Source organism: Cherax quadricarinatus, chromosome 1, assembly GCF_038502225.1.
Source record: "Cherax quadricarinatus isolate ZL_2023a chromosome 1, ASM3850222v1, whole genome shotgun sequence".
NCBI lineage: Eukaryota > Metazoa > Arthropoda > Malacostraca > Decapoda > Parastacidae > Cherax > Cherax quadricarinatus.
In genome coordinates this window covers 68398350-68413478 of record NC_091292.1, presented here as the reverse complement: position 1 = coordinate 68413478, position 15129 = coordinate 68398350, and the positions used below count along the sequence as shown (strand labels likewise).

Here is a 15129-nt window from a genome sequence, read left to right as displayed (position 1 = left end):
TGGTGGATTATCTGGTTGACGGTAGGGATTGGTTTTTCGTCGGTGGTGTACGTTGCAGTGTTGTCTTGGAGATGTTGGATGAGTTCTAGGCGAGTCATTGGGCTGGGGTATTGCTTCACGGTGTAGAACATGAGTTCTTTATGTTTAACCCATAGTGTTCCAGGTAATCAACGTGAGTGAAGTGGAGAAGACGGTGATGGAGTTGAGGAAGGTGTTGATTCGTTGTCATCTCCAATAGACGAATAGGAAGATGGTTCTGGTGGCAAGGCTTCTGATTGGTTGGATTCAGTGAGGTGTGGTGGCGGTGGAGGCTTCTCATTGGACATTGTTGGAGTGATGTCACTAGTTGGTGGTGGTGATGGAGCTTCTACAGCAGAAGTGGTGATTAAGTCCTTGGTGAATTTGAGAATGTCTTCAGATATAGTATAGTAGACAATAGTGGATCTTCGTTACGTCACATGTTGGAGGAGTGATGGTGGTGGAGGCGGGCTGAGTAGATGCTTGAAGTAATTTCGTAGTGTCTGCTTGCAACTTTGCAATTGCGGCATACGTTGGTGTGTTTTTGTAGATTTTTTCTTTGCTGCATCTTGTATTTTCATCATAATATCCTTTCTTGTAGGACATTTTGCTGCCAGTGTATGGTGATCATTACTTTTGCAGTTTAAACACGCTGGTTGTGTTGGAGCAGCAGCGGTACAGGAACTGAAGGTGTGTCCCTCACTACCACATGTAGTGCAGAACTTCTTGTCTTTTTTTTACTGGACATGCTTTGGTGGTGTGAAGATAAGAATAACAGTTCCAGCAATGTTGGATGTAGTGGTATCTCTCTGCTTCTATATAGGTGGGACTGATGTAATAGTAGTAAACAGCAAGACCTTCGTTCAGAGCAGTGGCAGCCATGTTCACGTCGGTAAAGGTGACCTTGAGCATAGACGATGCATTCGGGATTTTAGTAATGCTGTCAACAGTAGCCCAAGTATTTTGAGTTTCAATGGATGACTTGAGTTCAGCAATTGGTTGAGAAGTCAGAATCTTGTCCAGTTTTTTTTAGGAATACTGATTTTCTTGCTCTGAGGGAAGGAGAGGAAGTAACAGTAAATCCTTGAGCAGTAAGAGTAGTGGTGGCTTCTGTAGTGAGTAACTTCTCTGCTTCAGCATCATCGTGACACACAACAATGAATGCTTCTTTCAGTGACAAAATAGCGTTGAATTTCACTTGCAATGCTTCCTACACAACAGTTGCAAGAGCAAGCTTCGTTGAATCATCAACGGTTCCACTTTTTGGCTTGATCTTTACACGATTTGCGTAGCTCATCGTGCAAGTCAAGGCGATGATGACGCTGGTGAAGGTTCATTCCCCAACGGGGATCGTAGGGAGACAGAGTAAGTAAGGAGAGCTGCTATGACCTGCCGAGGCGAGAGTCAAAAGCAGAATCCTGTCTGTGTATCGTGTGTCTGTGTCCTCCGCGCATACATGTCTAACAAGTAGCTAACAAGCTAACAAGTAGAATCTAATTATGTGGCATTTCTGACTGGAGTAGTATCACAGGAAGTCTTATTCATTAGTTGTTTGCGGATTACAAAGAAATTAAGCGTGGTCGGTTCTACTTAACAAAACATCTAAACAAGAGAATTTCCGTAGAAAATGAATGTGTCAATTTAATAATACACATATAATAACAAGCGGTGTACTCACTGAGGTCAATCTCTCTGCCATTGTAGGTCCAGGTGATGCGTATAGGGCTGGGGACGGACACAGTACTACACTCTAGTGTTACCGTGTCTCCCATCCTTCCCTGCTGCTCCTCAGCACTCACAATGGTCGGCGGGCCCTTCATCAGTACCCTCAGCCGCCCCCGCAGATCTGGGAACCCCCTGACGGTCGCCACACAGGTGTACACACCGGCGGTTGATGAACCAACAACCACAACCAGCTCTCGCCCTGTCCCTATGATCTGTGTTATAAAGAGAAGAGAAAAGAATTTCATTAGCACATTTGCGGTTATAGAATATAAACATCGCAACAGTAGTACAAAGATGTCGCTTCAGTGTTCCACGCTCTTCCCTTGTTAGAGATCTGCTGACTTATTCATAGTCCTGTAATGGCTCGGCACAACTACTGTGTGAATCTTCTTAGTTTTAAGAATGAACACGAGAATGGAGACGAAATTTAAATTTAAAACAAATACTATTTGTGGTCTATGTTGCCTTATGGCAGCACAATCTGCCGGAAAGACCAGGAACACTAGTGATGACGACAGATCACGGAGTTAAGATTAAAGAATTTAAAAATAGATCTAAAAATACACTGTGAATCTGTAGTGCAAATTTAGGATAATGTACGCATGAAGGAAGTTGGTGGAGAGTCGTGGCAGTAATAGTTCACACGCTATAATTTAACCCAAAAAGAATGTTTTATCTGGCGGGGAGATCACAGCAAAGGTGCAACTTGCTCACGGGAAAACAAGAATAATATTTTTATGCACAATATAAACCAGACCACATCAGCCCTTTTCCCCCTAAAAGCAAGAAGTGTATTCCGTGAAATATTCTTTCTTGGAAAGTTTACATCTACATTATTAACAGAGGTGTCTTCAGATCAGGGGTTGAAAGAAGGATGAGCAGAGGTCATCCCAGAAAAGGTGTTAATTAAGCAAGTTTTTAATGGTAGAGGCTTGAACATCCAGCAGGAGTAATGTGTGTGTGGTTTTTAGAACGGTGCATTTGGAATATGAACAAAGTAGAATTTATGAAGGGATTGAAGAAAACCAGTTAGCTGGTTATGAGTCCTCGAGGTGAGGTTAGTTAGTTTTTAGTTTAATATGTTTATTATGCACCCCATACCCATCCTGTGGGCGGTAGTCAAAAGATTACAGAGGTACATAATTGGTCCAGGGACTGGACTCCAAAGACCAATTAGGTGAGGGATACACTCAAACAATCTGCAAGAGGAGTGTGACTGTTACTATTGGAATAGCCATCAGGACTGAAATGTTTACTCACTTCTTGCAAGACCACTGTTGAATTAATGATAGTGAAGGTGTTTCTTTGCATAAAAAGAATACACTCCTGCCAAATATTTTCTCATAATAAAATTGGAAAACATCAAAGACTAGTGTGCAAGAGAACGAGGCAAACACAGCAAGTGTTCAGTGATACACCTTGCAACATTCATCGCTCCTTCTGTGTAGAGTAACATTCACTCAACAGATGTACCATGACGTTTTGGATCCAAGGAATTGGACCCTCCCTTCCCTTCCTTGGATCGAACCTGATTGCCTCCCATTTCGCCAGGTTCTGTTTAACGCCTAAGAATTTAGCGCTCCATCTTCACGCGCTTAACAATCGCTATTTCGGAATGAATTGTATAAATTTACCAGGATGGCCAGACCACAATGTTATCATAATAAACATCTGTTGGATAAGATAACAAAGTTATCACTAAGTACAGACATCCGGATATAAGTTTCCGCAGATATATTACAGATAAACTTAGGTTACCATCAGATTTAATAAAACAAAAACATATAAATTATCTTTCTTCACTATCATACACGTAATATTTGTTTCAGCTATCAGTGTGAGATTCCCCTAGTATACATACAGTGTGTGGCTTCACTAATATACATACAATGTGTGCCTCCCCTAGTATACATACAGTGTGTGTCTCCCCTAGTATATATACAGTGTGCGTCTCCCTAGTATGCATACAGTGTGTGCCTCCCCTAGAATACATACAGTGTTTGTCTCCCATAGTATATATACAGTGTGTGCCTCCCCTAGTATACATACAGTGTGTGAATTCACTAATATGCATACAGTGTATGCCTCACCTAGCATACATAAAGTATGCGCCTTCCTTAGTATATTAGTGAAGCCACACAGTATACATGCAGTGTCCTACTCCATTTGCATACAGACAATGTCCTGCTCCACTAGCATACACACAGTGTCCTGCCCCACGAGTATTCACACAGTGTCCTGCTTCACTAGTGGATGCACAGTGTCCTGTTCCACTACTATACACAGTGTCTTGTTCCACTACTATACACAGTGTCTTGTTCCACTACTATACACAGTGTCTTGTTCCACTACTACACACACTGTCCTGTTCCACTACTATACACAGTGTCTTGTTCCACTACTATACACAGTGTCTTGTTCCACTACTATACACAGTGTCCTGTTCCACTACTATACACAGTGTCCTGTTCCACTACTATACACAGTGTCCTGTTCCACTACTATACACAGTGTCCTGTTCCACTATTATACACAGTGTCCTGTTCCACTACTATACACAGTGTCCTGTTCAACTACTATACACAGTGCCCTGTTCCACTACTATACACAGTGTCCTGTTCAACTACTATACACAGTGCAGTGTTCCACTACTATACACAGTGTCCTGTTCCACTACTATACACAGTGTCCTGTTCCACTACTATACATAGTGTCCTGCTCCACTACTATACACAGTGTCCTGCTCCACTACTATACACAGTGTCCTGCTCCACTAATATTCACAGTGTCCTGTGCCATTATTATACACAGCGTCCTGCTCCACTACTATACACAATGTCCTGCTCCACTACTATACACAGTCTCCTGTTCCACTACTATACACAGTGTCCTGCTCCACTACTATACACAGTGTCCTGCTCCACTACTATACACAGTTTCCTGCTCCACTACTATACACAGTTTCCTGCTCCACTACTATACACAGTGTGCTGTTCTACTACTATATACAGTCTCCTGCTCCTCTACTATACACAGTGTCCTGCTCCACTACTATACACAGTGTCCTGCTCCACAACTATACACAATGTCCTGCTCCACTACTATACACAGTGTCCTGTTCCACTATTATACAGAGTGTCATGTTACAGTACTATACACAGTGTACTGCTCCACTACTATACACAGTGTCCTCCTCCACTACTATACACAGTGTCCTGCTCCACAACTATACACAGTGTCCTGCTCCACTACTATACACAGTGTCCTGTTCCACTACTATACACAGTGTCCTGTTCCACTACTATACACAGTGTCCTGTTCCACTACTATACACAGTGTCCTGTTCCACTACTATACACAGTGTCCTGATCCACTACTATACACAGTGTCCTGTTCCACTACTATACACAGTGTCCTGTTCCACTACTATACACAGTGTCCTGCTCCACTACTATACACAGTGTCCTGTTCCACTACTATACACAGTGTCCTGTTCCACTACTATATACAGTGTCCTGTTCCACTACAATACACAGTGTCCTGTCCCACTATTAACACAGTGTCTTGTTCCACTACTATACACAGTGTCCTGTTCCACTACTATACACAGTGTCCTGTTCCTCTACTATACACAGTGTAATGTTCCACTACTATACACAGTGTCCTGTTCCACTACTATACACAGTGTCCTGTTCCACTACTATACACAGTGTCCTGTTCCACTACTATAGACAGTGTCCTGCTCCACTACTATACACAGTGTTGTGGTCCACTACTATACAAAGTGTCCTGTTCCACTACTTTACACAGTGTCCTATTCCACTACTATAGACAGTGTCCTGTTCCACTACTATACACAGTGTCCTGTTCCACAACTTTACACAGTGTCCTGTTCCACTACTATAGACAGTGTCCTGTTCCACTACTATACAGAGTGTACTGCTCCACTACTATAGACAGTGTCTTGTTCCACTACTACACACAGTGTCCTGTTCCACTACTATACACAGTGTCCTGTTCCACTACTATACACAGTGTCCTGTTCCACTACTATACACAGTGTCCTGTTCCACTACTATACACAGTGTCCTGTTCCACTATTATACACAGTGTCCTGTTCCACTACTATACACAGCGTCCTGTTCCAATACTATACACAGTGTCCTGTTCCACTACTATACACAGTGTCCTGTTCCACTACTATACACAGTGTCCTGTTCCACTACTATAGACAGTGTCCTGTTCCACTACTATACAGAGTGTCCTGTTCCACTACTATAGACAGTGTCTTGTTCCACTACTACACACAGTGTCCTGTTCCACTACTATACACAGTGTCCTGTTCCACTACTATACACAGTGTCCTGTTCCACTACTATACACAGTGTCCTGTTCCACTACTATACACAGTGTCCTGTTCCACTATTATACACAGTGTCCTGTTCCACTACTATACACAGCGTCCTGTTCAACTACTATACACAGTGCCCTGTTCCACTACTATACACAGTGTCCTGTTCAACTACTATACACAGTGTCCTGTTCCACTACTATACACAGTGTCCTGTTCCACTACAATACACAGTGTCCTGCTCCACTACTATACACAGTGTCCTGCTCCACTACTATACACAGTGTCCTGCTCCACTAATATTCACAGTGTCCTGTGCCATTATTATACACAGCGTCCTGCTCCACTACTATACACAATGTCCTGCTCCACTACTATACACAGTGTCCTGTTCCACTACTATACACAGTGTCCTGCTCCACTACTATACACAGTCTCCTGCTCCACTACTATACACAGTGTCCTGCTCCACTACTATACACAGTGTCCTGCTCCACTACTATACACAGTTTCCTGCTCCACTACTATACACAGTTTCCTGCTCCACTACTATACACAGAGTGCTGTTCCACTAATATATACAGTCTCCTGCTCCTCTACTATACACAGTGTCCTGCTCCACTACTATACACAGTGTCCTGCTCCACAACTATATACAATGTCCTGCTCCACTACTATACACAGTGTCCTGTTCCACTACTATACACAGTGTCATGTTACAGTACTATACACAGTGTACTGCTCCACTACTATACACAGTGTCCTGCTCCACTGCTATACACAGTGTCCTGCTCCACAACTATACACAGTGTCCTGCTCCACTACTATACACAGTGTCCTGTTCCACTACTATACACAGTGTCCTGTTCCACTACTATACACAGTGTCCTGTTCCAATACTATACACAGTGTCCTGTTCCACTACTATACACAGTGTCCTGATCCACTACTATACACAGTGTCCTGTTCCACTACTATACATAGTGTCCTGTTCCACTACTATACACAGTGTCCTGCTCCACTACTATACACAGTGTCCTGTTCCACTACTATACACAGTGTCCTGTTCCACTACTATACACAGTGTCCTGTTCCTCTACTATACAGAGTGTAATGTTCCACTACTATACACAGTGTCCTGTTCCACTACTATACACAGTGTCCTGTTCCACTACTATAGACAGTGTCCTGTTCCACTACTATAGACAGTGTCCTGTTCCACTACTATACACAGTGTTGTGTTCCACTACTAGACAAAGTGTCCTGTTCCACTAATTTACACAGTGTCCTATTCCACTACTATAGACAGTGTCCTGTTCCACTACTATACACAGTGTCCTGTTCCACTACTATACACAGTGTACTGCTCCACTACTATTCACAGTGTCCTGTTCCACTACTATACACAGTGTCCTGTTCCACTACTATACAGAGTGTCCTGTTCCACTACTATACACAGTGTCCTGTTCCACTACTATAGACAGTGTCCTGTTCCACTACTATACAGAGTGTCCTGTTCCACTACTATAGACAGTGTCCTGTTCCACTACTACACACAGTGTCCTGTTCCACTACTATACACAGTGTCCTGTTCCACTACTATACGCAGTGTCCTGTTCCACTACTATACACAGTGTCCTGTTCCACTACTATACAGTGTCCTGTGCCATTATTATACACAGTGTCCTGCTATACTACTATACACAGTGTCCTGTTCAACTACTATACACAGTGTCCTGTTCCACTACTATACACAGTGTCCTGTTCCACTACTATACACTGTGTCCTGCTCCACTAGTACACACAGTGTTGTGCTCCACTACTATACACAGTGTCCTGTTCCACTACTATACACAGTGTCCTGTTCCACTACTATAGACAGTGTCCTGCTCCACTACTATACACAGTGTTGTGGTCCACTACTATACAAAGTGTCCTGTTCCACTACTTTACAAAGTGTCCTATTCCACTACTATAGACAGTGTCCTGTTCCACTACTATACACAGTGTCCTGTTCCACAACTTTACACAGTGTCCTGTTCCACTACTATAGACAGTGTCCTGTTCCACTACTATACACAGTGTACTGCTCCACTACTATTCACAGTGTCCTGTTCCACTACTATACACAGTGTCCTGTTCCACTACTATACACAGTGTCCTGTTCCACTACTATACACAGTGTCCTGCTCCACTACTATACACAGTGTCCTGTTCCACTACTATACACAGTGTCCTGTTCCACTACTATATACAGTGTCCTGTTCCACTACAATACACAGTGTCCTGTTCCACTATTAACACAGTGTCTTGTTCCACTACTATACACAGTGTCCTGTTCCACTACAATACACAGTGTCCTGTTCCTCTACTATACACAGTGTAATGTTCCACTACTATACACAGTGTCCTGTTCCACTACTATACACAGTGTCCTGTTCCACTACTATATACAGTGTCCTGTTCCACTACTATAGACAGTGTCCTGTTCCACTATTATACACAGTGTTGTGTTCCACTACTATACAAAGTGTCCTGTTCCACTACTTTACACAGTGTCCTATTCCACTACAATAGACAGTGTCCTGTTCCACTACTATACACAGTGTCCTGTTCCACAACTTTACACAGTGTCCTGTTCCACTACTATAGACAGTGTCCTGTTCCACTACTATACACAGTGTACTGCTCCACTACTATTCACAGTGTCCTGTTCCACTACTATACACAGTGTCCTGTTCCACTACTATACACAGTGTCCTGTTCCACTACTATACACAGTGTCCTGTTCCACTACTATAGACAGTGTCCTGTTCCACTACTACACACAGTGTCCTGTTCCACTACTATACACAGTGTCCTGTTCCACTACTATACGCAGTGTCCTGTTCCACTACTATACACAGTGTCCTGTTCCACTACTATACACAGTGTCCTGTGCCTTTATTATACACAGTGTCCTGCTATACTACTATACACAGTGTCCTGTTCAACTACTATACACAGTGTCCTGTTCCACTACTATACACAGTGTCCTGTTCCACTACTATACACTGTGTCCTGCTCCAGTAGTATACACAGTGTTGTGCTCCACTACTATACAGAGTGTCCTGTTCCACTACTATACACAGTGTCCTGTTTCACTACTATACACAGTGTCCTGTGCCATTATTATACAAAGTGTCCTGCTCCACTTCTATAGACAGTGTCCTGTTCAACTACTATACACAGTGTCCTGCTCCACTACTATACAGTGTCCTGCTCCACTAGTATACACAGTGTTCTGCTCCACTACTATACACAGTGTCCTGCTCCACTAGTACAAACAGTGTCCTGTTCAACTACTATACACAGTGTCCTGTTCCACTACTATACACAGTGCCCTGCTCCACTAGTATACACAGTGTCCTGCTCCTCTACTATACACAGTGTCCTGCTCCACTACTATGCACAATGTCCTCCTCCATTACTATACACAGTGTCCTGTTCCACTACTATAAACAGTATCCTGTTCCACTAGTATACACAGTGTCATGTTCCACTACTATACACAGTGCCCTGCTCCACTACTATACACAGTGTCCTGTTCTACTACTATTCACAGTGTCCTGCTCCACTACTATACACAGTGTCCTCCTCCTCTACTATACACAGTGTCCTGTTCCATTACTATAAACAGTATCCTGTTCCACTACTATACACAGTGTCCTGTGCCATTATTATACACAGTGTCCTGCTATACTACTATACACAGTGTCCTGTTCAACTACTATACACAGTGTCCTGATCCCCTACTATACACAGTGTCCTGTTCCACTACTATACACTGTGTCCTGCTCCACTAGTATACACAGTGTTGTGCTCCACTACTATACAGAGTGTCCTGTTCCACTACTATACACAGTGTCCTGTTCCACTACTATACACAGTGTCCTGTGCCATTATTATACAAAGTGTCCTGCTCCACTTCTATAGACAGTGTCCTGTTCAACTACTATACACAGTGTCCTGCTCCACTACTATACACAGTGTCCTGCTCCACTAGTATACACAATGTTCTGCTCCACTACTATACACAGTGTCCTGCTCCACTAGTACAAACAGAGTCCTGTTCAACTACTATACACAGTGTCCTGTTCCACTACTATACACAGTGTCCTGTTCCACTATTATACACAGTGTCCTGTTCCACTACTATACACAGCGTCCTGTTCAACTACTATACACAGTGCCCTGTTCAACTACTATACACAGTGTCCTGCTCCACTACTATACACAGTGTTTTGTTGCACTACTATACACAGTGTCCTGTTCCACTACTTTACACAGTGTCTTGTTCCACTACTATACACAGTGTCTTGTTCCACTACTATACACAGTGTCTTGCTCCAGTACTATACACAGTGCCCTGCTCCACTACTATACACAGTGTCCTGTTCTACTACTATTCACAGTGTCCTGCTCCACTACTATACACAGTGTCCTCCTCCTCTACTGTACACAGTGTCCTGTTCCACTACTATAAACAGTATCCTGTTCCACTACTATACACAGTGTCCTGTTCCACTACTATAAACAGTATCCTGTTCCACTACTATACACAATGTCCTGTTCCACTACTATAAACAGTATCCTGTTCCACTAATATACACAGTGTCCTGTTCCACTACTATACACAGTGTCCTGTTCCACTACTATACACAGTGTCCTGTTCCACTACTATGCACAGTGTCCTGTTCCACTACTATAAACAGTATCCTGTTGCACTATTATACACAGTGTCCTGCTCCACTACTATGCACAGTGTCCTGTTCCACTACTATAAACAGTATCCTGTTCCACTACTATACACAGTGTCTTGCTCCAGTACTATACACAGTGTCCTGTTCCACTACTATACACAGTGTCCTGTTCCACTACTATAAACAGTATCCTGTTCCACTACTATACACAGTGTCTTGCTCCAGTACTATACACAGTGTCTTGTTCCACTACTATACACAGTGTCTTGTTCCAGTACTATACACAGTGTCTTGTTCCACTACTATACACAGTGTCTTGCTCCAGTACTATACACAGTGTCTTGCTCCAGTACTATACACAGTGTCTTGTTCCACTACTATACACAGTGTCTTGTTCCACTACTATACACAGTGTCTTGTTCCACTACTATACACAGTGTCTTGCTCCAGTACTATACACAGTGTCTTGCTCCAGTACTATACACAGTGTCTTGTTCCACTACTATACACAGTGTCTTGTTCCACTACTATACACAGTGTCTTGTTCCACTACTATACACAGTGTCTTGTTCCACTACTATGCACAGTGTTCTGTTCAACTACTATACTGTGAAGGCTTACTCAGCCCTGTAATAACTTCAGACAGTATTACCAAGGCTGGCTCCTCCTCAGGAAAATTAATGAATAGAAAAAGAAATAATAACAGACAAACATAAACACTTTATTATATAGAAAATATAAAATATAAAACACTTAAATATGAAATATTAATCCTACATTAAAGAAAATGAAAAATATAAATGATAACTGAATTCAACGCTAATATTTATAGGGGTGTCTGGTGTTGGTGACACTGTGTTGTTGAAATCGTAGCCGTTGCTGATGATGGGGGGGGGTCGCAGGTGTTGGTTACGACCCACTGGCTAGTTCTTCACAGTATAGCCTTGAGTATTATATCCCGATGACAGGAAAGCAGGTTCTTTACTGCTGCAATGATGAGAGGTTACATTCTGCAATTTCATACAGGTGCACAGGTAATTAAATCCAAAAAGGGGAAGTCTCAGGATGTTAGTCCATCTCCACCAGTTCTTCTCGTTGATTGACAGGTGACCCTCTCTGTCATCCAAGCAGAAAAGATAGACAGGTTCCCCACTGCTTAAATAATCGCTCTCCATGATAAGTACAATACCTAAAAGATGTGGTGATTATTACAACAGTCAACATAGAGCAAGGCTGAAAAGACTGAGTTTATTATTGGTCAAAAGTGAAGCTTTCAACCCATAAATCCACTAGAATACAAGGCAGGCATGTACTTACAGTAGTGCTGGGAGCTGTGAGTCTAGTGATTACTGTTTGGACCAGAGCCCCACACGTCACCTTTCGGGGAGGGGGAGGAGGGGGAGGGATAGCGGGAGCTAGACTTACCCTACCTTAACAAGCAGCCGGCAGTCAAGCTATCACTTTCGGGGTGGGGGAAAAAAGGTGGGAATAGCGGGAGCTAGACTTACCCTACCTTAACAAGCAGCCGGCAATGAAACTATTGTTACTATATACTCCCTCGCTACTCCTATCTATTGAACTTTTCCCTCACACTCCCCCTTACCAAGACTTATAGTCAAGGAGTATAAGAAGAGCAGGCGAGGAAAAAGTTCTAACATGTGGAAGTCGCGTAAGGCAACAAATCTTCTACTGACTGTCACGACTTAACCAGTCAGAGAAATAATTGGATGAACCATTGATATACACAATATGGAACTTAAAAGCCTGGAGTGCAAATGTCCACCTCAAGAGGCGACTGTTGGTTCCCTTAAAAGTTTCTAGGCCTTTCAAAGGTTTGTGGTCCGTTTCTAAAATGAATTCTTTTCCCAGCAAATAAAATTTAAGTTTGGAGATACCCCACACAAGGGCTAAACATTTCTTTTCTATTTTGAAGTATCTTGTTTCTGCGGGAAGGAGTTTCCGGCTTAGGAAGCATACAGGGAAGGGAGTACCATCATGGTATTGTAGTAACACCGCACCTAAGCCAGTATTTGGAGGCATCAGTTCTTAAGCAAAATGTTTTATTAATATCTGGAATCTTAAGTATAGGGTCTTTCGAAAAGATACTTTTAATCTCATTAAACTTTTCCCGAGCTACGTTGGAAAGTTCAAGAGGTTCCTTCACAGACTTTATAAGGAAGACGGATAAGATGCCTGTAAGATCAGTAAGGTTTGGGATAAACCGTGCATAAAAATTTACAGAACCAAGAAAGCTATGCATGAGCTTCTTGGTTTTGGGGAATTTAAATTCTAATGAAGCTTTGATCTTACTGGGGGGAGGCTGCAGAGAGTTATTAGAAAGTATCAGTCCAAGATATCTAATCTTGTTATACCCAAGGAAGCATTTCTACGGCTTGGCAGTGAGGCCATGTGAGCGTAACCTACGCAAAACTGATGTTAATGTTTGGATATGTTCGCCCCACGTGGATGTCATTACGTAAATGTTATCAAAATAAACTGAAACATTTGGCATATTACCCAAGACCTTTCTCATCAGTCTCACGTAGGTAGCACAGGCAGTTACCAAACCGAAGGGCATAGTTCTATATTGCATCAGTCCTTGGTGTGTAGGAAAAGCGGTGTACTGCTTAGAAGAAGGATCTAACATTACTTGATGATATGCCTGCGCAATATCAATCTCTGAAAAGAAGGAAGAGTCATAAAATTTGTGTAGATCGCTATCTATTAAGGGCATAGGCTCAACATCCCACCGAGTTATAGCATTAAGGCCTCTGAAGTCAATAGCAAGTCTATATGAATTATCCTCCTTCTTAACCATGACTACTGGTGAACAATATGAAGATACTGAAGGTTCAATAATCTTTAGTTTTAATAATTTTTCTACCTCTCGGTGAAATGCATCCCTAAGGTGAACTGGAACTGGGTATAATTTTCGTTTGATAGGATTGTCCGTCACTAAGTCAATCTTATGGACTACCGTGGAGGTAACACCTGGAATATCAGTAAAGACGTCTGAAAAGTTACTCACACATTGAAGTAGTTCATGTCTCTTATGGTCATCCAAGGATTCATTAATATTAATGTTGGTTGCGTCCGAGTGGTCAAGAGTCACCAAGTCATGTAGTTCTTCATCATAGTCTAAGTTAGAGGTGTCAATTACGCACACTTTACATTCTTCAGTTGTCTTATCAAGTTCGTGTGGAAAAACTAAGTCAAAGTTATTAAGGCAGTTAACCGAATTTCTTCGGTAATATTTCTTAAGGATGTTGATCTGATAAAGCTTAGGTTTCCCCTTGACTTCTATGAGGTAATCAACTTTCCCACAAATTTTTAATACTTTATATGGACCTTTCCATGCTACTAATAATTTATTTGACTTGATCGGCAAAAGTACAAGAACTTCATCCCCTACTTTAAAACGTCTCCTCTGACTTTTGGAATCAAAATATGTTTTGTACTGGTCCATTGACAAACTTAAGTTTTTCGAAACTATGTCAGAGGTCTCCTCAAGTTTGGATCTAAGGTCAAGGAGAAACTGGTAAGAAGACTGAACCTCAGCATTTACCTCCTCATTAGTCCATAAGTCATGAAGGATGGACAATGGGCCTCTGGCCTATCTACCATAGAGAAGTTCAAAAGGGTGAAAACCCCAAAGAGTCACTGGGAACTTCCCTCATGGCAAACAAAGCATAGGGTAGGTAACGATGCCACTCCTTAGGTTTAAGGGAGCAAAGTTTCCTTAAAATGGACTTGAGAATCGAATGCTGGCGCTCAATCCTCCCATTACAGCTGGGATGATAGGGTGTGGTGAAGAGAGGCTTCACTCCCAGAAGTTGGTATAGATGTTGCATTAAGTCAGATGTGAATTGTGTCCCACGGTCAGACAAAATTTCTCTAGGGATGCCCACTCTGGAGAAGATGGACAAAAGGGCTTCAGCCACCTCTGTAGTGTTTATGGTCTTTAAGGGTATGGCTTCAGGGAAACTCGAAGCATAATCAACTAATGTTAATATAAATCTATGTCCCCCAGATGAAAGTGGAGATAAAGGACCAACGATATCAAAAGCTACTCTTTCAAACGGTACCATAAAGATAGGCATTTTGACCATAGGTACTCGCCTGGTACCTCGGGAGGATGACATTTGGCAAACTTTACACGATCTACAATAGGTAGTGACATGTGAGGACATTTTTGGCCAAAAATAGGTTTCCCTAATTTTATTTAAGGTTTTACGATGCGAGAAATGTCCGGCCACTGGCAGGTCATGAGCCATTTTAAGAACAGTCTCTCTG

At 42.4% G+C, this 15129-nt stretch overlaps 1 protein-coding gene across 1 annotated transcript in view; it reads right to left on the bottom strand.

The window, feature by feature from the left end:
• LOC128685431 (irregular chiasm C-roughest protein-like) overlaps positions 1–15129 on the bottom strand; it is a 399092-nt gene that overhangs the window by 167187 nt on the left and 216776 nt on the right. Inside the window, exon 11 of the mRNA XM_070085947.1 lies at positions 1697–1955. Coding sequence (XP_069942048.1) covers positions 1697–1955 — 259 coding nt within the window. The remainder of the gene's footprint in view (positions 1–1696; positions 1956–15129) is intronic.